The 25,798-nt window shown below is 41.0% G+C and overlaps 2 protein-coding genes across 2 annotated transcripts; both read left to right on the top strand.

The window, feature by feature from the left end:
- The first annotated feature begins 13,557 nt into the window (after positions 1-13,557).
- Positions 13,558-15,446, top strand: LOC113875602 (vomeronasal type-1 receptor 4-like). Its single transcript, XM_027514151.1, is given in 2 exon segments — positions 13,558-14,844; positions 14,847-15,446. Coding segments are annotated over 2 exon segments (927 nt in total). The 5' UTR covers positions 13,558-14,081; the 3' UTR covers positions 15,011-15,446.
- A 7,004-nt stretch (positions 15,447-22,450) lies between these two features.
- LOC113875601 (vomeronasal type-1 receptor 4-like) lies at positions 22,451-24,074 on the top strand. The gene has a single exon (XM_027514150.1). It carries the CDS (start codon positions 23,083-23,085, stop codon positions 24,022-24,024), a length of 942 nt encoding a protein of 313 aa, XP_027369951.1. The 5' UTR covers positions 22,451-23,082; the 3' UTR covers positions 24,025-24,074.
- The last annotated feature ends 1,724 nt before the right edge of the window (positions 24,075-25,798 follow it).

Here is a 25,798-nt window from a genome sequence, read left to right as displayed (position 1 = left end):
CCTCCCTGTCCATCACCAACTCCTGGAGTTTACCCAAACTCATGTCCATTGAGTCGATGATGCCATCCAACCATCTCATCCTCTGTCGTCCCCTTCTCCTCTCACCTTCAATCTTTTCCAGCATCAGGGTCTTTTCAAATGAGTCAGCTCTTCACAGAAGGTGGCCAAAGTATTGGAGTTTCAGCTTCAACATCAGTCCTTCCAAATAATATTAAGGACCAATTTCCTTTAGGAAGGACTGGTTGGATCTCCTTGCAGTCCAAGGGACTCTCAAGAGTCTTCTCCAACACCACAGTTCAAAAGCATCAATTCTTCAGCGCTCAGCTTTCTTTATAGTCCAATGCTCACATCCATATGTGCCTACTGGAAAAACCATAGCCTTGACTAGACAGACCTTTGTGGACAAAGTCATGTCTCTGCTTTTCAATATGCTATCTAGGTTGGTCATAACTTTCCTTCTAAGGAGTAAGCGTCTTTTAATTTCATGGCTGTAATCACCATCTGCAGTGATTTTGGAGCCCCCCCCCCCCACCACCACCAAAATAAAGTCAGCCACTGTTTCTACTGTTTCCCCATCTATTTGCCATGAAGTGATGGGACTGGATGCCATGATCTTAGTTTTCTGAATGTTGAGCTGTAAGCTAACTTTTTCACTCTCCTCTTTCACTTTCATCAAGAGGCTTTTTAGTTCCTCTTCACTTTCTGCCATAAGGGTCATTTCATCTGCATATCTGAGGTTATTGATATTTCTCCCAGAAATCTTGATTCCAGCTTGTGCTTCCTCCAGCCCCGCATTTCTCATGATGTACTCTGCATATAAGTTAAATAAGCAGAGTGACAATATACAGCCTTGACGTAGTCCTTTTCCTATTTGGAACCAGTCTGTTGTTCCATGTCCAGTTCTAACTGTTGCTTCCTGACCTGCATATAGGTTTCTCAAGAGGCAGGTCAGGTGGTCTGGTATTCCCACCTCTTTCAGAATTTTTCACAGTTTATTGTGATCCACACATCAAAGGCTTTGGCATAGTCAAGAAAGCAGAAATAGGTGTTTTTCTGGAACTCTCTTGCTTTTTTGCAGATGTTGGCAATTTGATCTCTGGTTGGTTCCTCTGCCTTTTCTAAAACCAGTTGAACATCTGGAAGTTCACAGTTCATGTATTGATGAAGCTTGACTTGGAGAATTTTGAGCATTACTTTACTAGCGTGTGAGATGTGTGCAATTGTGTAGTAGTTTGAGCATTCTTTGGCATTGCCTTTCTTTGGGATTGGAATGAAAATGGACCTTTTCCATTCCTGTGGCCCCTGCTGAATTTTCCAAATTTGCTGGCATATTGAGTGCATCGCTTTCACAGCATCATCTTTTAGGACTTGAAATAGCTCAACTGGAATTCCATCACCTCCACTAGCTTTGTTCGTAGTGATACTTCCTAAGACCCACTTGGCTTCACATTGCAGGATGTCTGGCTCTAGGTGAGTGTGAATGATCACACCATCATGATTATCTGGCTTGTGAAGGTCTTTTTTGTACAGTTCTTCTGTGTATTCTTGCCACCTTTTCTTAATATCTTCTGCTTCTGTTAGGTCCATACCATTTTTGTCCTTTATTGCGCCCAACTTTGCATGAAATGTTCCCTTGGTGTCTCTAATTTTCTTGAAGAGATATCTAGTCTTTCCCATTCTGTTGTTTTCCTCTATTTCTTGGCATTGATCGCTGAAGAAGGCTTTCTTATCTCTCCTTGCTATTCTTTGGAACTCTGCATTCAAATGAGTATATCTTTCCTTTTCTCCCTTGCTTTTCACGTCTCTTCCTTTCACAGCTATTTGTAAGGCCTCCTCAGACAGCCATTTTGCTTTTTTGCTTTCTAGATTGTCTATTTCTTCCTAATTCAGTCTTATTTTTTTAATATAAATGTATTTATTTTAATTGGAGGCTAATTACAATATTGTATTGCTTTTGCCATACATCCACATGAATCCACCATGGGTGTACACGTGTTCCCCATCCTGAATCCCCCTCCCATGTCCCTCCCCATACCATCCCTCTGGGTCATCCCAGTGCACCAGCCCCGAGCATCAAAGACTGTTTCTAGAAATTTGGTCAGTTAAGTGGATTTGGGCTTTTTCTTTAGATTTTTTCAGACATTTGAAATAGGCCTGTACTGGTATAAAGTTTTCTCTTAGAAGTGTGTTTACTGTGTTCCCACAATTTTGGAAAGTTGTGTTGTTATTCTCATTTGTCTTCTGGTAATTTCTGATTTACTCTTGATATGTTTTTTGAACCTATTGAGAGGGTGACAGGCAGGAAGGCCAGGAGTCTCCAAGTGGAGGAAATAGCCTGCAAGTGTCAGACATTTTTGTCTCTCTTAAGTGGCAGGAGGAAACAAACTAGCAATATTTTTTTCTTCTCGATACAAATTTAAAAGGAGGTTTCTCTTAACATACTGTGTTGCCATAATGACACCTGGTTTCACCTGAAGTTAACTATTCTCAAACCTTGACATAACCAATGCATTTTTCTTATGGAAATGTTTGTCTTAAGCTATTTAATGTACTGTGCATTTACCCCAGACTCTGTCTTCAAGTCGGTTCTGCCTAATGGCTCAATAGCTACTTGACAAAGCAGAATATTATACTCAGATATTGTTCCCCTAACCTATGTAAACAAAATTATTTGTATGGTAATCTGCTCTTCTACAAGATTCAAGTTAATCATTTTATGGCCTGGGATGAGTCGTCTAGTGTCAAGATTATCCCAAAATGCATCTTATGGATGAGGGGCCTTGTGCCATTCTGAGTTTTAAGACATTCCTTTCTTTCATTAACAGACGGTTAGTGACTATATAACATCCAGCTGAAGACTAGCAGGGGGGTACTCTTTCTGCCCCTTTCTGATGCCTATGTCAGAAGCTTTCTGTATCTCCTTTATACTTTAATAAAACTTTATTACACAAAAGCTCTGAGTGATCAAGCCTCGTCTCTGGCCCCGTGTTGAAATCTTATCCTCCGAAGGCCAAAAATCCTGGCGTCTCTGTATTGTTCAACAACAACCTTTCACTATCATGTTTTAGTAGTGTGTTGTTTAGTCTCTGTGTGTTTGTCTCTTTGCAGATTTATATCTGAGGTAAGTCTCTTGCAGGAAACATAGTGAAAGAACTCATTTTTTTTTAAATCCAGTTAGGTGCTGGAACAGAAACCCTGTGGGTCAGGCCCAAGGTGAATCTCGTTCTTCTAAGTGTGTGTTGTTCCTCTCCACACAGTGGGTCCATTTCCCCAGAGTAAGAAGACCTCTGAATCAATTGGGAACCATGAGCAGACAGGGGTCTGATGCTCTGCCTATGTAGGTGCCAATGGCTGTGCTGTCGCAGCCTCAAGTGCAAGTTCCCATTGTCCTTCACAGTTGAAGACTGCTCCCTGTCTTTGCAACCCCCACCCTGTTATGGAGCTGCTCTTTACAGCTTGCAGGAGCTCACGGGGACCCTAAGCATTGGTTGAGAAGTGAGCTGTTGTGGAACAGCTCTGTCCCAGAACCAGGTTGTTCTGTGTCCCTTGGTGAAGTCTTCTCTCTGGTTGTAGGCTCCCTAGATCCAATGCAGCGATATGACATGGATTGAGTTGGGCAGAAGCATTTGCTATGTTCAGGCTGGGCACATGAGTAGGTGGTAGATGGTCGTGGGAAACTCTGCAGCCACTAGAGCAGACCCCTCTGTCTTGTCTGGGTGGAAAGTCCCTTGTGTCTCTAAAGTTTCCCCATCCTCTGTCACTCCTGCACTGTGTGAAACTGCTCCTCAGGGTAGGCAGTTCTCTGCATATTTACCTGCAAATTATCCCTGCGTAATGAGCTGTAGTGAAATAGCTGTCATATGATCTCTGGGCTGCTTCTGGGGGGTTGCTTGAATCAACACCAACAGTGGCTGCCACTGCTCCACCCAGGCTCTGCCCTGGCTGTGGGTTATCTCTGTGTCCCTCCGTCAACTCTTCCCTCACAGTGACTGCTCCAGATCCAGTGCCATGGAGGGAGGAGGACTGGTGTGTTCATTCCACTGGGGCTGGAGTGTGTGGTGAGTTGGTTGTGGTAAAACAGCAGCTACTTGAGTAGACCTCTGTCTTCCCTGCCTCATGGACTAGTCAATGTGTGCTCCTCATGAGCATAGTCCTATCTTCCTATAGCTCTTCTTCTCGTCCCAGCGCTTCTCCCACCAGACAGGCTTGTATCAAACACACAGGACCCTAGGACTGGGGTACCCAATCTGTGGCTCAGACTACTCACTCACCAACGCATCCATTTCTCTGAGTTGTCAGCCATGGGTACTGCTCCTGGCTCGATTGCTCAAGGATAGATCATATATTGGAACCCAAAACAAATCTCAACACATTTAAGTAGAAATCACATATATCCTATATTCCACTCACAATGGTATGAAATGAAGAAGCCATCTTTGAGAAGAGAACTAGAAAAGTGAGAGAGGAGTTTACAGCAATATGGGCCCACCTAAAGAAAGAAGGAAAATTTCAAATAACATTCTAGCCATACACCTAAAGAAACTAGAAAAGAGAAACAAACAAAGCCCAAAGTCAGGAGAATGAAGGAAATGATAAAATTAGTGTGGAAATAAATAAAACAGAGACTAAAAAGACAGTAGAAAAGATCAATCAGGGAGTTCCCTGGTGATCCAGTAGCTAAGTCCACTGGGACTCCATGCTCCCAATCAGGAGGCCTGAGTTTGATCCATGGTCCAGGATCTCGATAGTACATGCGACAACTAAGACTTTGCATGCCGCAACTAAAGATACCGAGTCCACAACTAAGGCAGAGTGCACCCAGATACAGAAATAAATATTTTTTAAAAGGTCAATCAAACTAAGTACTGGTTCTTTGGAAAGGGAAACAAAATTGAGAAACCTTTAATTAGACTCACTTTTAAAAAAGAGAGAGAGAAGGTTCTGATCAATACATTATGAAACAAGAAGAAAAAGAGCAATAATTACACAAGAATACAAATAATTGTGACAATATTGTGAACATCTATCTATGCCAACAAACTTGGACAGACCAGAAGAATAAGGTCCATTTTTAGAATCATACAACCTTCCAAGACTGAATCATGAAATAAAAAACCTGACTAGACTGATCACTCGTCCAGTGCTTGAAATAGTAATAGAAAACTTCCCCAAACAAAAATTCAGGACCAAATGGCTTCCCAAGTGAATTTTACCAAACATTCAAAGAGTTAATACCGATGCTTCCCAAGCACTTCCAAAAAAACTGAAGAGAACGCTTTTTACCTCATTTAATGAGACCAACATCACTCTGATACCAAAAGCACAAAATGGCAATATATATGAAGAAAATTACGGGCCAGAATCTCTCATAAACATAGATGCAAAAACCATCCACAAAATATTAGAAAATTGCATGCAACAATACGTTGAAAGACTCCTATGGACCCACATTCAGCTTGGTAACATCTACTTGTAAGAAGGGTGAGCTGGAAATGAAGGACGTGGCAGAGGATCCATTCATTAATTCCACAGTTTGTCATGTTATCATACCTTCCCTGGTAGCTCAGCTGGTAAAGAATCCACCTGCAATGCAGGAAACCCCAGTATAATTCCTGGGTCAGGAAGATCAGCTGGAGAAGGGAGAGGCTACCCACTCCAGTATTCTTGGGCTTCCCTGGTGACTCAGATGATAAAGAATCTGCCTGCAATGCAGGAGACCTGGATTCGATCCCTGGGTTGGGGAGATGCCCTGGAGAAGGGAACGCCTACCCAATCCAGTATTCTGGCCTGGAAAATTCCATGGAGAGAGGAGCCCGGCAGTCTACGGTCCATGGGGGTCTCAAAGAGTTGGCTACGACTGGGTGACATTCACTTCACTTCATATCTGACATATTCAGTTTTTAAAAATTTATTTTTCTGATATATGATGTTGGTTTACAGTATGGTGTTATTAATGCCTGCTGCAAAGAGTTGGCTACGACTGGGTGACTTTCACTTCACTTCATATCTGACATATTCAGGTTTTAAAAATTTATTTTTCTGATATATGATGTTGATTTACAGTATGGTGTTAATGTCTGCTGTACTGCAATGTGATTTAGTGATATTTTTTTTCATATTCTCTCCCACCATGGCTTATCACAAGATATTAACTATAGTTCCATGTGCTGTGCAGTAGGACATTGTTCTTGATACATTCTGTCTTTAATAGTTTTCATCTACTAATCTCAAACTCCCAATCCATCCTTCCCCCACCTTCCCCCTTGGGAACCACAATTCTGTTTCTATGTCTGTGAGTCTGTTGTTCTTCATAGATAAGCTCATTTGTGTCATGTTTTCGCTCGCTCAGTTGCTTCAGTCATGTTCAACCCTTCAGACTGCAGCCTAGCAGATTTCTCTGTCCATGAGGATTCTCCAGGGAAGAATACTGGAGTGGGTTGCCATGCACTACTCAGGGAATCTTCCTGACCCAAGTAGTGGATCAGACTTGGATGGAACCCACATCTCTTATGTCTCCTTCATTGGCAGGAGGGTTCTTTACCCCCAGCACCACCTGGGAGGCCCCAGTATTTTAGTTTCCATACATAAATGATATCACGTGGTATTTGTTGCTCTCTTTCTGGCTTACTCCCCTGAGTATGATCATCTCTAACTCTATCCATGTTGCTGCAAATGGCATTATTTCATTCTTTTTATGGCTGAGTTGTATTCCATTGCATACATACACCACATAGTATTTAATCAGTCATGGTTACTTTCTAATTTCAGCTCAGGGGGAAAATATCTTGCTTATTTAAAATACCCTCAAAACTGTTTTAAACGCAGATACAGTAAAAGAGGAAAGCTAAAATTTTGAGGAAACAACACTCAACAGCATTCTACCTCTTCCTTCACAATATCAGTCATAGGATGTGAACTCACAGGTTCAGGAAGGAGAGGCTGTTTACTGGTGTCCAGTGATGCAGGGGTGGGGGAGTGATGTCAGCTCATCATGTTCAAAGTTCACTGTGTTTTTCAATATTTGCTATACCTCAAAGAAATTCTATGGCTCTCTACTGATATGATGAAAACACATTTATGTGTTCTGGTATTTCTGAAACATACCATTTAAAATGCAGATATATGAGTCTTTAAACCCTTTAAGCTTTACTGTAACCAATTCAACAGTATGTGAACCATGAACTTCCAGACATTCAAGCTGGATTTAGAAAAGGCCGAGGAACCGGAGATCAAATTGCCAACATCCATTGCATCATCGAGAAAGCAAGAGAGTTCCAGAAAAACATCTACTTCTGCTTTATTGACTATGCCAAAACCTTTGACTGTGTGGATCACAACAAACTGTGGAAATTCTTAAAGAATGGGAATACCAGACCACCTGATCTGCCTCCTGAAAAATCCATAGAATGGGAATACCAGACCACCTGACCTGCCTCCTGAGAAATCTGTATGCAGGTCAAGAAGAAACAGTGAGAACTGGACATGGAACCACAGACTGGTTCAAAATCGAGAAAGGTGCATGTCAAGGTTGTTTATTGTCACCCTGCTTGTTTAACTTAAATGCAGTGTACATCATGCAGAATTACGGACTGGATGAAGCACAAGCTGGAATCAAGGTTGCAGGGAGAAATATCAATAACCTCAGATATGCAGATGACACCACCCTTATGGCAGAAAGCGCAAGAGAACTAAAGAGCCTCTTGATGAAAGTGAAAGAGGAGAGTGAAAAAGTTGGCTTAAAGCTCAACATTTAGAAAACGAAGATCATGGCCTCTGGTCTCATCACTTCAGGGCAAATAGATGGGGAAACAATGCAAACAGTGGCTGACTTTATTTTGGGGGGCTCCAAAATCACTGCAGATGGTGATTGCAGCCATGAAATTAAATGATGCTTGCTCCTTGGAAGTAAAGTTATGACCAACCTAGACAGCATATTAAAAAGCAGAGACATTATTTGCCAACAAAGGTCCGTCTAGTCAAGGCTACGTTTTTTCCAGTAGTCATGTATGGTTGTGAGAGTTGGACTGTAAAAAAAGCTGAGCACTGCAGAATTGATGCTTTTGAGCTGTGGTGTTGGAGAAGACTCTTGAGACTCCCTTAGATTTCACGGAGATCCAACCAGTCCATCCTATAGGAAATAAGTCCTGAATATTCATTGGAAGGACTGATGCTGGCTGAAACCCCAATATTTTGGCCCATGATGAGAAGAACTGACTCACTTGAAAAGACCATTATGCTGGGAAGCATTGAAGGCAGGAGGAGAAGGGGACAACAGAGGATGAGATGGTTGGATGGCATCACCGACTCTATGGACGTGAGTTTGAGTAAGCTCCAAGAGTTGGTGATGGACAGGGAAGCTTGCCATGGTGAAATCCATGGGGTCACAAAGAGTCAGACAAAAGATAAGACCACTAAAAATTGTGAGGGCATATCCCCTTATACTAGCTTCTTCCTCGTAAGAAACCATCACAGGAGGTAAAGACTGCTCATAGTGTTGAGAACATATTGGTAATTATATAAATAATAAACAGTTCTCCTCTCATGGATGTGACATCATCTGGGTAGTCATGTTATATTACATGGCAAGTGGATTTTTCAGGTCCATTAAGTTTACTAAAGAGTTGATTCAAGATAGGGAATTTCCCCCAATTATCTGTGGGCCCAATGTAATTAGATCAGTTCAGTTGCTCAGTCACGTCCAACTCTTTGTGACCCCACGACTGCAGCATGCCGGGCTTCCCTGTCCAGCACCAACTGCCAGAGCTTGCTCAAACTCATGCCCATCAGGTCGGTGTTGCCATCCAAGCATCTCATCTTGTCCTCTCCTTCTCCTGCCTTCAATCCTTCACAGCATCAGGGTCTTTTCCAATGAGTTCAGTCTTCGCATCAGGTGGCCAAAGTATTGGTGCTTCAGGTTCAGCATCAGTCCTTCCAGTGAATATTCAGGACTGATTTCCATTAGGGCTGACTGCTCTCATCTCTGTGCAGTTCAAGGAATTCTCAAGAGTCTTCTCCAACACCACAGTTCAAAAGCATCAATTCTTCTGGGTTCTGCTTTCTTTATGGTCCAACTCTCACATCCATACATCACTACAGGAAAAACCATAGCTTTGACTAGATGGACCTTTGTCAGCAAAGTAATGTCTCTGCTTTTTAATATGCTATCTAAGTTGATCATCACTTTTCTTCAAAGGATCAAGCATCTTTTAATTTCATGGCTGCATGTCCATCTGCATTGATTTTGGAGCCCAAAGAAATAAATTCTGTCACTGTTTCCATTGTTTCCCCATCTATTAGACGTGAAGTAGTGGGACCAGATGCCATGATCTTTGTGTTTTGAATCTTGAGTTTTAAGCCAATTTTTTTCACTCTCCTCTTTCACATTCATCCAGAGGTTGAATAGTTCTAGAGTTCTTCACTTTCTGCCATAAGGATGGTGTCATCTGCATATCTGAAGTTATTGACATTTCTCCTGGCAATTGCTTCATCCAGCCTGGCATTTCACATGATGTACTCTGCATATAAGTTAAGTAAGCAGGGTGAGAATATACAGCCTTGACGTACTCCTTTCCCAATTTGGAGCCAGTCCATGGTTCCATGTCCATTCTAACAGATGCTTCTAAACTTGCATGCAGATTTCACAGGAGGCCGGTCCAGTGGTCTGGTACTCTCATCTCTTGAAGAATTTTCCACAGTTGATTGTGATCCACACAGTCAAAGGCTTTGTTGTATCCAATAAAGCAGAAGTAGATGATTTTCTGGAACGCTCTTGCTTTTTTGATGATCCAGCGGATGTTGGTAATTTGATCTCTGGTTCCTCTGCCTTTTCTAAATCCAGCTTGTACATCTGGAAGTTTTTGGTTCACATACTGTTGAAGCGTGGCTTGGAGAATTTTGATCATTACTTTGCCAGCGTGTGAGATGAGGGCAATTGTGTGGTAGTTTGAGCATTCTTTGGCATTGCCTTTCTTTGGGATTGGAATGAAAACGGATCTCTTCCAGTTCTGTGGCCACTGCTGAGTTTTCCAAATTTGCTGGCGTATTAAGTGCAGCACGTTCACAGCATCATCTTTTAGGACTTGAAATAGCTCATCTGGAATTCCATCACCTCGACTAGCTTTGTTCGTCGTGATGCCTCCTAAGGCGTATTTGACTTCAGACTCCAGGATGTCTGGCTCTAGGTGAGTGTGAATGATCACACCATCGTGGTTATCTGGGTCATGAGACTGTTTTGAATAGTCTTCTGTGTCTTCTTGCCACCTCTTCTTAATATCTTCTGCTTCTGTTCGGTCCATACCATTTCTGTCCTTTATTGTGCCCGTCTCTGCATGAAATGGTCCCTTGATATCTCCAATTTTCTTGAAGAGATACCTCATCTTCCTCATTTCATTGGTTTCCTCTATATCTTTGCATGATCACTGAAGGAGGCTTTCTTATCTCTCCTTGCTATTCCTGGAAGTCTGTATTCAGATGGGTGTATCTTTCCTTTTCTCCTTTTCCTTTATTGTCTCTTTTTTTCTCAGCTAATTGTAAGGCGTCCTCAGACAACCATTTCGTCTTTTTGCATTTCTTTTTCTTGGGGGTGGTCTTGAACACTGCCTCCTGTACAATGTCAGCAACCTCTGTCCACAGTTCTTCAGGCACTCTGTCTATCAGATCTAATCACTTGAATCTGCTTGTCACTTTCACTGTATAGTTGTAAGGGATTTGATTGAGATCATACGTGAATGGTCTAGTGGTTTTCCCTACTTTCTTCAATTTCAGTCTGCATTTGGCAATAAGGAGTTCATGATATGAGCCACAGTCAGCTCCTGGTCTTGTTTTTGCTGACTGTATAGAGCCTCTCCATCTTTGCCTGCAAAGAATATAATCAATCTGATTTTGGTGTTGACCATCTGGTGATGTCCACCTGGTGTAGCGTTGTCTCTTGTGGCTTGAAATAGGGTGTTTGCTATGACCAGTGCGTTGTCTTGGCAAAATTCTGTTAGCCTTTGCCCCGCTTCATTTTGTACTCCAAGGCCAATGTTGCCTGTTACTCCAGGTATCTCTTGATTTCCTCCTTTTGTATTCCAGTCCCCTATGATAAAAAGGACATCTTTTTTTTGGTGTTAGTGCTAGAAGGTCTTGTAGGTCTTCATAGAACCGTTCAACTTCAGCTTCTTCAGCATTGCTGGTTGGGGCATCGACCTGGATTACTGTGATATTGAATGCTTTGCTTTGGAAATGAACAGAGATCATTGTGTCATTTGTGAGATTACAGCCAAATACTGCATTTCGGACTCTTGTTAACTATGAGGGTTACTCCATTTCTTTTAAGGGATTCTTGCACATAGTAGTACATATAATGGTCATCTGAATTAAATTCACCCATTCCAGCCCATTTTAGTTCACTGATTCCTAAGATGTCGATGATCACTCCTCCCATCTCCTATTTGACCACTTTCAATGTACCTTGATTCATGGATCTAACATTCCAGGTTCCTATGCAATACTGTTCTTTGCAGCATCGGACTTTACTTCCATCACCAGTCACGTTCACAACTGGGCTTTGTTTTTGCTTTGGCTCCTTCTCTTCATTCTTTCTAGAGTTATTTCTCCACTCCTCTCCAGTAGCTGGACAGCCTCATGTAAATCAGTGAAGTCAAATCATGCTCTCACACCATACACACACACACAATACTCAACATGGCTGCAAGAGTTAAATAGAAGACATGACACCATAAAACTGCCAGAAGAGAACATAGGCAAAACTTTCTCCAACATAAGTTCCAGGATCACCCTTGGAAGTCCCAGGATCAAAAAGACAGACTCTTACAGTTTGTATTACATTTTAGGCCTGCCTTAGTAAAATACAGCAGCCTGGGAGGTTTAAACATAGATAGTTTTCACAGTTTTTCACATAGATAGTTTTTCACAGTTCTGGAGGCTAGAAGTACATGATCAAGTTGTCAGTGTGTTTGCTTTTTGTGAAGCCTCCTACTTGTATTTCATATTGTCTTTTAATTTTGCACTGATGTATTGGTTTTTAGTGGCATACTGTTTCATCTCCAGGATGCTCCTGAATTAAGTACTTGATAAAAGCATCAAGCCATCAGATCTAGGTGCTTTTATAACTATTTTCAAATCCTCTCTTTTTTCTATTTATTTGTTCTGCACCCAATTCTTATCCCAGGGTTCAATTATAATAAAGTATATTTTCCTACAAAATTTCCATAATAATTGGCTTTGGATTATGAAAATGAGTCTAGATTGATGTAAGTTGTGCCAGTGGTTCCTATCATGAGTTCTTAATGATGTTGCTCCTTTTCCTTTTGTCTCTTTGAATATACTTCCCAGGTATTTTGTCTCATTCCATTTCTTCACCAATACATTCATTGACGGTTCCATTCAATGGTTGAAGGTGAGGAAAGTACTAGTATTAGGGCAGAGATGCATCTCAGGGAAGTGAAGAATCCAGAAGGATGCAAAAGGTTTGTGTCGGTCCCTAATGTGTGTGATTTCAGCATTTCTTCCTCATGAGACCATCACCTTCAGGGATCATGGAAAAGAAAATGCCTCTCAAGTACAGCCAGTTGTCTCTGAAGGGTGCTAACTAGAAACTTGTTATTGTTTCCAGTAATTAACAACTGAGAGAAAAGTTTCCAGAAGTGTTCTCAGCTCCCAGGCCTGCAGTCCCATCACTGCTGCAGGTGAAAGGATAATTGCAGTTTTGACAGGAGGGGAGGGGAGGACAGCGTCTCAAACCCATTTATCAGGATCTGGCTGCCTCCATCCCACACACATACGGGGTATAATGACCATCCCACCAAGCCCTTGTCCTGCCAGCTGGAAGGTATGTTCGTTGTACTTTCGTCTGAGCAGCAGAGTCTGTGAGAGAAAGGCATATCAAGATTCTGGGTAAGTGATCAGATCAGAAACAGACACCAACACCAATTTGTTGGCATTCTAACAAATCTAGTATGTCAGTTTATGAAAGACACAAGAGCACATGCTTTACAAGTGCTAAATTTTGCCTCTGTGTCTTGTATGTAATGTCAGTTGCAAATATTAATTCATTGCTAATTTATTCACTGGGCTCAGACAATAACACACTGTTCAGTATACGATTGGACAATAATAATTTTCTTTTGTGTTAAACTGTTTTATCACATGCTAGTGTTTTATTCCCTAAGGGTTATTGCCTACATATGATTATTCAAACATTTCTATAATATATGTTATTTCAGTTGTGTTTCTGTCATAGGAACAAGAGTCTTTCTGTTGCTATCCTCACAGTGAAGCATTCTTGTCTTCATGACATTGCCTTGTCCTGAGGCAGGTTCCTGCTGTATTCTACTGCCAGCAGTGATGTTCATGTATGAATATGCTAAGACTTTATTCAGAATACGTGGTACCATAGAATAAAGCTTTACAAATAAATGGAATCATGTTATATGAAAATTACAAAATACCACAAGTCTACAATCAATAGTTGTGAAATCAAAATCAAATATAGATCTGGTTTATTATATGCTTGCAACTAACTAGCTGTTTGCATGGCTGGTGATCAGTGCACTCTTTTTTTTTTTTTGTCTTTATCCATGCATCAGAGTTCATGGAATATTAGATCCTGGACCAGGGATTGAACCTGGACCCTCTGCATTGGAAGGCAGAGTCTTAATCATTTAAGCACCTGGGAAGTTCCTTGAACCACTGTCTTGAATAGCCCAAAGGGATTCAGTCCTCACTCTGCATTAAGAAGCAGATTTGACAAATACTTAACCTGTCTAGGTATAGGTTACACTCCTCTGTATAACCAAGGTCCCTTCAGTTCCTGCCTAATAAATTTGTGAAGAAGAAGTAGTGATCACATGAGTATCTCCAGTGATTAATTTTACATATTAGTTCTCTTTAAATGTTATACATGGAACCCTTTAAAGGCTGCTGGTAACAGAAAACACAAGAAGCAAATATTTCCAAGTGGGAACTATTGTTAAGTGGAGAATATTGGATTACAGTTGACACTATGCATGTAGCCCATGCCTCATATTCCAACGCAGAACATTCTAACTCACAAGTACCAGTGACTGTGAACTGAAAGGATGGCCGGCAGCTTTTTCACAATAGGCATGATCATCTTAACACAAACCATGATTGGAATCCTGGGGAATTTCTCACTCCTTTGCAGTTATATCATCCTTCACGTCATGGGTTACAGGTTAAGGTCCACAGATTTGATCCTTAAGCACCCGATTGTGGCCAACTCCTTGGTCCTCCTCTGTAAAGGGGTCCCCGAGACAATGGCAATCTTTGGGTGGAAGCAGATCCGCAGTGATTTTGGCTGCAAACTTCTCTTCTTTCTGCACAGAGTAGGTAGGGGAGTGTCCATCGGCAGCATCTGCCTCTTGAGTGTCTTTCAGGTGATCACAATCAGTCCCTGGAACTCCAGATGGGCAACGCTGAAAGTAACAGCTCCCAAGTACGTGGTTCTCTCTCTTTTCCTGTGCTGGATCCTGCAAATGTTGGTAAATGTCATTTTTCCCATCTATATAACTGGCAAATGGAGTGACAAAAACATTACAAAGGAAAGAGACTTTGGTTACTGTTCTTCTATTCTTACTGACAAAGCTAAAGATACCTCGTATGCAGCATTGCTGTCGTTCCCTGATGTTTTATGTTTGGGGCTCACGCTCTGGGCCAGCAGCTCCATGGTTCTCATCCTGTACAGACATAAGCAGCAGGTCCAACACATTCGTAGGACTGACGCCTCCTCCAGGTCCTCCCCTGAGTCCAGAGCTACTAAAACCATCGTTCTCCTGGGGAGCACCTTTGTCTACTTTTATATTGTTTCCTTCATCTTTCAAGTACTTTGGCTCTTTTTGATCAACCCAGCCGGTTCCTTGTGGACATCTCTGTAATCATTGCAGCGTGCTTCCCTACTGTCAGCCCCTTTCTGCTCATGAGCCATAACTCCGGTGTACAAAGGCTCTACTTTGCTTGGATAAGGAATGCAAAGTCCTTACTATTATGAGAAAAGTGTGAATTTTATTTATTTCTATAATGAGCCATTGCCAGTTCATTTATTCACCCTCAGAATCCTAATTTAAATTTGGAATCTCAATATTATACCGGACATGCCAAGCGTCTTCTTCAATATAAAGACCAATTGAAATATATTGTCATGAAATATAAATATATCAATGAAGTTTGCTTGTAGAAAAGGAGTTCAGATTTATGCAATAAACAACAGGTCTTAAAATAATCTGCATATTATGAAGTGTTAAAATGTGTTACTTTCAGTCTAACAAAACGAATTTCCCAGAAATGAAGTAGGTATGGAATTAGAGATAAAAGTATACATGAAGAGGGATCAGTGTGTACAGTAGTCAGAAATAAAATGGAAGAAATCAATGTCCTCACAGAGTAAAGAATACTGTTGGGGGCCAGCGTGAGGCACTCCGCCCGTGGCAAAGGTCATGAGGAAGGAGACTCGACATACGCAAAGGTGGGATCGAGCCTCAGGAGTCCCCCTGGAAATCCTCGAGCATCTACCCCCATAACCAGAGCCTGCCTACTTTACTACTTTGTGCTCTCACCTACACCTCTGACTTTACAGGGGGCTGTCCCCCACCACCTCTTTCGGAGAAGGAGTTAACTTAGAGGTCCAGTTAATAAAAACTCCTGGGCATGACAAGAGTGTTTTAACCTACAAACTCCTCTGAAGGTTCTCTAGCCTGCCTGACAGGCTTGTCCGGCCACATGTGATTGCTCACAGCCTCCCAACCATGAGAGGCACGAGATGCTTTAAACCTTCTAAAAACAGGTTCCTTAGAAAAGTTAGAAAACCATTAGTATAAGTATAGTGGGCTGATTAGAAATTGTATTTTTGAAGGGTTTTTCATTTGTTGAGCCAATGTTTATTGCTGAGTCTCCACATCCCCTGCCCTTACACACATTAATGAATATATAGAAGAAATAAGTATTAATCTTTGATATTAATCACGTTAGACCTTAGGCTAAGTAAATTCTTTCCTAAATTAAAACCCACTACACCCTCACCCTATAGGAATGTAACTTTACCTGGTACCTTCAGAAGGTGGAGTCTTTTTTAAGAATAATCACCCCTGGAGAAATAAGTGTCCTGGTTGACTGACCACTGTCACAAGGAGAGGGTCATAAATTGTCAGCAGGCCCCCTGGCCAGAAGATGATGTAACACTCCTAAGACTTCTGTATACATTTGTATGAAGCACCTGACTTTGATAAAAGTCAGGACTGCTGACCCCATGTGACTTTGGCATACATCTCAGTGTACAAAAGTAGACCATGGAAAATAAAGAATTGGGATCAGTTCCTCGAAAGACTGGTCTCCCCATGTCTCTCTCTCTCTGTCAAACTCTGGCTGAGTCTCCATCTGGACCGTGGAACCCGCCATGCTTATTAATTATGCCTGGGCTTCTAAGATCCGACCAGGGAGGCCTCAGTGTCTCCTCTCCTTTGGGAGAATGGAAGGACGCTTGAGGCCTACATAAGTGGTGCAAACTTCTTGTCTTGAAGTTTTATTGGCCTCCCGTGTAAATCAAGCTACTCAGCCTCTTTTCTCCACTGAATATTCCTACTGAGCTATCCTCATTCTATTATTCTTTATATCTCTAATTAATACCTAATTGAAGCTATTGTATCCTGATCCTCGGCGACACCGTCCCCGCTTCAAACTCCCTGGATCAGCCGGGGCTGGACCTCGGCAGAATACCCTGGTTAGCACTCGAAGGTAAAATCAGGTGAGAATTTGGGAGCCAGTTACAAGTTTATAGTTAACACTGTTAAGGGAAATGGCAGTATTTATTAGTCATGCAGGGAGATTAGCACATTAAAATGTTTTCATGTAGAAATGAGCAGTTTGAAGTGAAGGACAATAAAAAACACACCGAAAGAAAAATATATTTCAGCAGATTTAAAAAACTGAAATATATTTGACATATAACATTGTGTAAATTTAAAGTGTAAGATTTGGTAATTCGTTACACATAAATATTGTAATATGACTGCCATTCAGTTAAGTTCAGTTCAGTCGTTCAGTTGTGTCCGACTCTTTGAGACCCCATGAATTGCAGCACGCCAGGCCTCCCTGTCCATCACCAACTCCCGGAGGTCAGCACACCAGGCCTCCCTGTCCATCACCAACTCCTGGAGTTCACTCAGAGTGAACTCCATCACGTCCATCAAGTCGGTGATGCCATCCAGCCATTTCATCCTCTGTCGTCCCCTTCTCCTCCTGCCCCTAGTCCCTCCCAGCATCAGAGTCTTTTCCAATGAGTCAACTCTTCGCATGAGGTGGCCAAAGTACTGGAGTTTCACCTTCAGTATCATTCCTTCCAAAGAACGCCCAGGACTGATCTCCTTTAGAATGGACTGGTTGGATCTCCTTGCAGTCCAAGGGACTCTCAAGAGTCTTCTCCAACACCACAGTTCAAAAGCATCAATTCTTCAGCGCTCAGCTTTCTTCACAGTCCAATTCTCACATCCATACATGACTACTGGAAAAACCATAGCCTTGACTAGATGGACCTTTGTTGGCAAAGTAATGTCTCTGCTTTTGAATATGCTGTATAGGTTGGTCATAACTTTCCTTGCAAGGAGTAAGCGTCTTTTAATTTCATGGCTGCAATCACCATCTGCAGTGATTTTGGAACCCAAAATATTAAAGTCTGACACTGTTTCCACTGTTTCCCCATCTATTTCCCATGAAGTGATGGGACCGGATGCCATGATCTTCGTTTTCTGAATGTTGAGCATTAAGCCAACTTTTTCACTCTCCTCTTTCACTTTCATCAAGAGGCTTTTGAGTTCCTCTCCACTTTCTGCCATAAGGGTGGTGTCATCTGCATATCTGAGGTTATTGATATTTCTCCCAGAAATCTTGATTCCAGCTTGTGCTTCTTCCAGCCCAGCATTTCTCATGATGTACTGTGCATATAAGTTAAATAAGCAGGGTGACAATATACAGCCTTGACGTACTCCTTTTCCCATTAGTTCTCCTCAAATCTGTCACATGGTTAAATGTGAGAAATGTCTGACTAATTGTCTTGGCGAAGAGGAGCCTAGAGAGAGGTGAATACAACGTGAGATTTGGTATTTGGATCAGTTCTTTTAAAAGAAAATGGATATAAAGGAAAAATTGAGAAAATCCGAATAAAGTGTTGACTTTAGTTAACACAACTTCATCACTATTGATTTGTTAATTATGGCAACTTTATACACCGAATAGAGGATTTTAAGAGTCAATGCATTGAGCGTGGGATACATGCGAACTCTGTAGAGTCTTGTCATTCTTGTAAATCAAAAGTTGTTCTAAAATAAAATCCTTCTAAAGAACATGGCTAGAATTCCCAATACATAATTGAGATAACTGCACAGTCTTTTCTCCTGAGCCTTCCCTTGGAATAAATACCAAGAGGGTAAGAGTCCTTCCTTGATTTTCAGCAATCTCAGCTAAAGGGTGGGAGGAGGTAAGGGTCTCCTTCAGAGCACACATAGAAGCCTTGGGTTCTTTCTCTGGTGCTTGAACGGGGTATTCCAATCCCTGAGATCAACCTTGTCACTCACCTCTTAGTCTAGCAATATTAGGAGCATACAGCCAATGTTAATACATTCATTAGTTTCTCCCAAATGTTAAAAAGTGTTGTAAAGAGAGTCACCCAGATACTTACTTCTACTAACAGGCAGATGTGTTGGGAGTCTGTACTGCAGAATCAGGACATGGACATGGAGTCTGTGTTCTCTTTACTGCTGGAAATAAGCTCATTAGTGTCTTTACTTCTAATTAGATTAGAAAGCCATTTTCCAAAAACAGGAACTGATGAAAAACTCTGCCTTAAATTCCATTTCCCTAGAATTACTCCTCATAACAATGGAATCATGACATTATTTGAAATTCATAAAAGTGAAATCTTGTATATTGTATATTATATACACTTCCCAGCTGGCTCAATGGGAAAGAATCTGCCTGGCAGTGCAGGAGCTGCAGGAGATGGGGGTTCGATTCCTGGGTCAAGGAAGATCCCCAGGAGAAGGAAACGGCAATCCACTTCAGTATTCTTGCAGCGTTTCTCCCATGGACAGATTGGCATATGCAGCAATAACAATGAGTGCTATACAACTTTATGGTAATCTTAAATTCACAAAGAACATAAGGAATATAAGGGTAACACATAACTGTAAATGCACTTCTTTTTTTAAGATTTTTTTGATATGAACCATTTATGCTAAAGCTGAAACTCCCGTACTTTGGCCACCTCATGTGAAGAGTTGACTCATTGGAAAAGACTGATGCTGGGAGGGATTGGGGGCAGGAGGAGAAGGGGACGACAGAGGATGAGATGGCTGGATGGCATCACTGTGAAAGGTTGTTGTTGAATCACGCGAATACACCGGGATTCTTGGCCCCCGGAGGAGAAGAACTCAATCCGGGGCCAGAGACGAGGCTTGATCGCTCAGAGCTTTTGTGTAATAAAGTTTTATTAAAGTATAAAGGAGATACAGAAAGCTTCTGACATAGGCATCAGAAGGGGGCAAAAAGAGGACCCGCTTGCTAGTGTTAACAATGAAGTTATATAATCCAAAGAATATCTGGAGCTTGTAAAGACCTCATCAGACCTACTCCCATAATTTGCATTTTAAGATAACACTGTCCTCAGGCAAGATACATCCTTGTAAAGACCAGGTCTACTCCCATAATTAACCTTTTAAGATAACAGAAGGTTGAATCCAAAGACTGTCCTTAGGCAGGATACATTATTGGTATATAATCCTAAGGAATGTGGAGAAAGAAAAAAAGTTTGTCCTTTCTTCCTCCTTGAGAATTCCAGACCCCTCTCTCCTTGGGGACCCCTAGACTCCCTATCAACCTGCCTAGGAACTGACTCTCTCAACTGACTGGATGGACGTGAGTCTGAGTGAACTCTGGGAGTTGGTGATGGACAGGGAGGCCTCCATGCTGCGCTTCATGCGGTCGCAAAGAGTCGGACACGACTGAGCGACTGATCTGATCTGATCTGATAGAATATGTTACAGTATGCCTTCTGTTTTATGTTTTGATTTAGGCAGCAAAATTTTAGCTCCCTTACCAGGGATCAAACCTGCACACCCTAGGTTGAAAGTCTTAACCACTGGACCACCAGGAAAGTCCTAGGTCTTCTTTTTTTTTTCCCCCGATCCCCCCAGGAGAGGCTTATCAGTTTTGTGCATCTTTAAGGAAAAAAAGCTCTTGCTTTTATTGACTTGTCCTATTGGTCTTTTGATGTCTGATTTTAAAATTTTCTCTTTCATCTATATCGCTCCCACTCTCTGCTATCTTTGACACTATGTGTAGTTCTTTTTCTAATTTCTTTAGTTGGTAGGTTAGATTGTTTATTTGAGATTTTTCTTGCTTCTTGAGATAGGCTTTTATCCATATAAATTTCCCTCTAGAACTGCTTTTGCTGTGTTTTATAGATTTTGAAATTTTCTGTTTTTATTTTTATTTGCTTCAAGGTAATTCCTCATTTTCTTTTGATTTCACATAGACCTATTGGTTATTAATAGCCTGTTGTTTAGTGCCCAGGTTTGATCCTCTTGAATTAAGTAATTGTCAAAATCACTGCGCCATCCTATCTAGGTGATTTTATTTTATGACATGTTCTTTTCAACCCCTATCCCTTTTTTACTGTTTATATGTTCCACATCCAGTTCTTGTCACAGAGGTTGATGATAATAAATTATATTTTCCTACGAGATTTCCATAATAATTGGCATCGAGTTATGAAAATGAGTCTAAATTGATTTGATTTGTGCCAGTGGTCCATATAATGAGTTTCTAATCATATTCCTCTTATTCCTTTCATCTCTTTGAATGTACTTTCCAGGTATTTTGTCTCATTCCATTTCTCTACCAGTACTTTTGTTGATGGTTTGGTCCAGTGGTTGAAGGTGAGGAAAGTACTAGTTTCAGAGCAGAGACACATCACAAGGAAGTGAAGAATCCAGAGGGACATACATGGCTTATGTCAGTCCCTAACGTGTGGGATTTCAGCATTTCCTGCTTTCCTCCTGGTGAGACCCTGTCATCTTCAGGGATCATGGAAAAAAAAAAAAAAAAAAAAGCCTCTCAAATATATCCAGTTGTCTCCTAAGGGTGCCAACTAGAAACTTGTAATTGCTTCCAGTAATTAACAACTAAGAGAAAAGTTTTCAAAACGTTTTTGGCTCCCAAGCCTGCACTCCCATCGCTGCTGGTGGTGAAATGATAATTGCAGCTTTGATGGGAGGGGAGGGGAGGACACAGCATCTCAAACCTACATATCAGGGACCAACTGCCTGCCTCCCCTACACGAACTGGGTATAATGACCATCAGGGAGCCCACTCTCCTGGCAGCAGGTTGGTGTCAGGTAAGGGTGTTCTATTTCAGTCTGAGAGGGCAGAGTCTGTGAAAGAGAGGCAGATCAAGATGCTGAGTGATCATATCAGAAAGGGGCAGTCTTCTGTGTAGTCACTGGATTCAGTGCCAACACTATGCATAAGGTAGTAAAATCCTGAATCATGAGCCAAGATGGCAAAGAGAGATGGGGTCCTCACCCTAAACCAATCCCTGCTGGCTCCTCCTGAAGTTTAATTTAATCCTCACTGACAGTGGCTGTTGGACTTAGTCCAAGTGATAACAAAACCTGATTTTTATGAGGTGTTTAAAAATGTAGATATAAAATCAATTTTCTCTTGAGTCTGCCTCAGGGGAATCATAGACTAAATGTTCAGGATGCCTAGAGGGGCCACAAGAATAACTCCAGGGTGGTAATAAACAGTATGATGAGTCTGCAAAAATCATGTAATCCTATACAGAAAGTGAATGCAACTGGAAATGGCTTGAAGGGAAATGTTTTCTCTGACTCTGGATATTAACGGAGACAGTAATTGTGTCCTCACTGAAAACATCCGGAGTCCATTGATTATGGTGAGGCTGTCTTCACTCTTCATGTTATGAAATAAGCAGTTAAGGAAACTTCACATAATGCTGAGTTTCAGGCCGCAGCTCTCAGTCGTATATCGTACTGTTTCTGCCCATTTAAAAGGTATTTTAATATGAATCTAAATGCCTCTTACTTTAATTTATAAAATGCATAAGAATAGATCCCTTGCAGGTGTTGATTTGTATATATCTCCGGTATGTTAATATCATTTGAAAAGTATAAATCATTGCCGTATATTCAATTAACTCTGCTATTAATGAATAGATATATGTATCACTGGAAAATAATAATAATTTACTTTTTCCTTTTGTACTACTTCATCATGTATGACTATTTTATGTCCCAAGTTAATGACTTTATATGGGATTATTTAACAATTTCTGGAGTACTTGCAGTATAACTGCTTTTCTGAAATAAAAGCAAAAGACTTCCTGTTTCCATCCTAATTCTGAGCCATCCTCATCTTCATGACACTACCTGGTCCTGGGGCAGGCTCCTCTCATATTCTCCTGGAAGGCAGCAGTGCATGTACATATACTAAGACACTTGAAGCCTAATTTATAATACAAAGTGTCTGTCTTAATAAAAATTATGAAATAGCAGCAGTCAAATATCAAAGAACAAGTTCTGAAAACAAAACTAAATATATATCTGAATTATTATATGAACAGTTAACTAACCTTTTGGCAAAGTTGGGGTTCAATGCACTATCTTTACCAGTCCAGTGGGTTTCAAGTCCTCAATCTCTCCTAAGAGCGGATTTTGACAAATATTCAACCTCTCTGTGCTTATGTCACCCTCCTCTGTATCATTAACATCACATAAGTACCTGCCTCATAGATTGTTGAAGAATGAAGAAGTGATCATGTGTAGAGCCTACAGCTTTTAATTTTACATAGTAATGCTCTTTAAATATCATATGTGCAACTGTTTAAAGCTGCTGGTAACTGAAGAACATAAAGTAAATGTTTCTTAGTGGGAACTAAGGGTAAATGGAGAATACTGGATTTCAGCTGACATGATGCATGTAACCCACACCTCATGTTCCCATGCAGGACATTCTAACTCACAAGACAAATATCAGTGACTGTGAACCGGGAGGATGGCCAGCATTGATTTGACAATAGGCGTTATCTTCTTAATGCAGACGGTGGTTGGAGTCCTGGGGAATTTCTCACTCCTTTGCCATCATTTCATCCTTCACTTCACTGGCTCCAGGTTAAGGTCCACGGATTTGATCCTTAAGCACCTGATTGTGGCCAACTCCTTGGTCCTCCTCTGTAAAGGGGTCCCTCAGACAATGGCAGTCTTTGGGTGGAAGCGTATCCACAGTGATTTTGGCTGCAAACTTCTCTTCTTTCTGCACAGAGTAGGGAGGGGAGTGTCCATCGGTAGCATCTGCCTCTTGAGTGTCTTTCAGGTGATCACGATCAGTCCGTGGAACTCCAGGTGTGCAGTGCTGAAAGTTAAAGCTCCTAAGTACATCGTTCCCTCTATTTTCCTGTGTTGGATCCTGCAAATGCTGGTAAATTTCATTTTTCCTCTACGTATAAATGGCAAATGGAACGACAAAAACAACACAAACAAGAAGGATTTTGGATACTGTTCTTCTATTCATCATGACAAAATCCAACAGTCATTGTCTGCAGCATTGCTATCACTCCCTGATGTTCTATGTTTGGGGCTCATGCTCTGGGCCAGCAGCTTCATGGTTTTCATCCTGTACAGACATAAGCATCGTGTCCAACACATTCGTAGGGCTGATACCCCCACCAAATTCTCCCCTGAGTCCAGAGCTACCAAAACCATTCTTCTCCTGGTGAGCACGTTTGTCTATTTTTATACTCTTTCCTCCATTTTTCAACTCATGATGGCTCTTTTTGATTATCCCAGCTGGTTCCTTGTGAACATCACTGTAATCTTGGCTTTGTGTGTCCCAACTGTCAGTCCCTTTCTGCTCATGAGCTGTGACTGTAATGTACACAGGCTCTATTTTGCCTGGATAAGGAATACAAAGTCCCCTACTATTATGAGAAATGTGTGAATTGGGTGTATTTCTGAAGTGTATGGTTGACCATTCATTAATTCACCTCAGTTGTTTAGACATTCAGTCATGTCTGACTCTTTGCGACCCCATGGACTGCAAAACACCAGGCTTCCCTGTCCTTCAATACCTCCTGGAGTTTGCTCAGACTCATGTCCATCAAGTCGATGATATCATCCAACCATCTCTTCCTCTGTCACCCTCTTTTCCTGCCTTAAATCTTGCCCAGCCTCAGGGTCTTTTCTAATGAGTCATTTCTTCACATCAGGTGGCCAAAGTATTGGAGCCTCAGCATCAGTCCTTCTAATGAATATTCAGGATTGATTTCCTTTAGAATTGACTGGTTGGATCTCCTTGCAGTCCAAGGGACTCTCTAGGGTTTTCCCAAAACCACAGTCCAAATTATCAGTTCTTCAGTGGTCAACCTTCTTTATGGCTTCACCTCAGAGATCTAGCTAAAATTTTGAATCTCAAGAGAATAGTAAACATGACATGCTGAACATCTTCTTGAAAATAAACAATTGTTATAGTATTGTCATGACATATAGTTATCTTGTAAAGAATTATATGGTTGAATTTTTCTAATACTTTCAGAAAATGAGTTCAGAATTCATGTGATAATAAAATCAAGTCTAGAAACAATCTGCATATTATAAGCTATTCAGGTGTGTAGTTTTCAGTCTGCTATAGTACGTTTCCTAGAAGTTATACAGGCGTGAACTTAAAGAGAAAGGTATGCATGACTGTGGGTTAGCATCTGCAATAGTCATTAATGAAAGGGAACAAGTTAATGTCCTCACAGAATAAAGAGTGACCTGGTGGGGAGTTGGAATTTAAAATACATCTCCTTCAGTAGAGACTTTGTCAGTCCATTATGAGTTTACAGATAACATGCCTAGAGAGGTGGTAGTACTTATTAGAAATATGTTGTTTGGAACTGAGATTAAAGCATTTAAATACTTTCATGCAGAAATGAACAGATTGAAGTGAAATATACTTTCCAAAAAGAAACACAAAAACAAAAGAATATTCTAATATTTTAAAAATAATAGATGAACTATGTCAGCTGATTTTTAAAATTAAAATGCATTTGATATATAGCATTATGTGAATTTAAAGTGTACAAAATATTGAAATAATTTTATTGTCTTATGTGTACATAGCTGTTGAGTTTCCCCAGCACCGCTTTTGAAGAAACTATGTTTTCTCCATTATATATTATATATACCTCCATTATATATTATTCCATCCATGTTTGCATGGTGAGATTTGGTCTGAGTCTGTTTCGTACTCATTCACAAAGGAGGTGTGTTAAGGTCTTTATAACAAGCGTGGAGAGGGAGGAGAGAAAGTCCTGGGAGGAGAACATCCTCAAGAGTGAGGCCCACCAGCTCTCAGTGGTAGGGCTTATTTGTCATAGATTAATTGACAAATAGCACGTGGGTTTATTTCTGGCCTCTCTATTCTATTCCAATTATTTATGTGTCTATTTTTGTGCCAGTTTGATACTGTTTTGGTGACTGTAGCTCTGTAGTATAGTCTGAAATCAAGGAGCTTGTTTCCTCCATTGTCTTCTTCTTCTTCTTTTTTTTTTTTTGAAAGCAGATACGTAATACGCTTACCAAATTCCAATGGTGTGACCGAATAGGATGGATATTCTCTTTCCCAAAACAGGAAATCAGAAAAAAGAAGCAACTCACTTGTCCAAGGCAGGTAAAATCCAAGGAGGGTAAATTCTGTCAGACTTTTAAGTTTGAGAAATACCATGTTTGGC

Source organism: Bos indicus x Bos taurus, chromosome 18, assembly GCF_003369695.1.
Source record: "Bos indicus x Bos taurus breed Angus x Brahman F1 hybrid chromosome 18, Bos_hybrid_MaternalHap_v2.0, whole genome shotgun sequence".
Lineage (NCBI taxonomy): Eukaryota > Metazoa > Chordata > Mammalia > Artiodactyla > Bovidae > Bos > Bos indicus x Bos taurus.
Note: the sequence above shows the minus strand (reverse complement) of the source record. Positions and strands in the feature narration are given on the sequence as shown.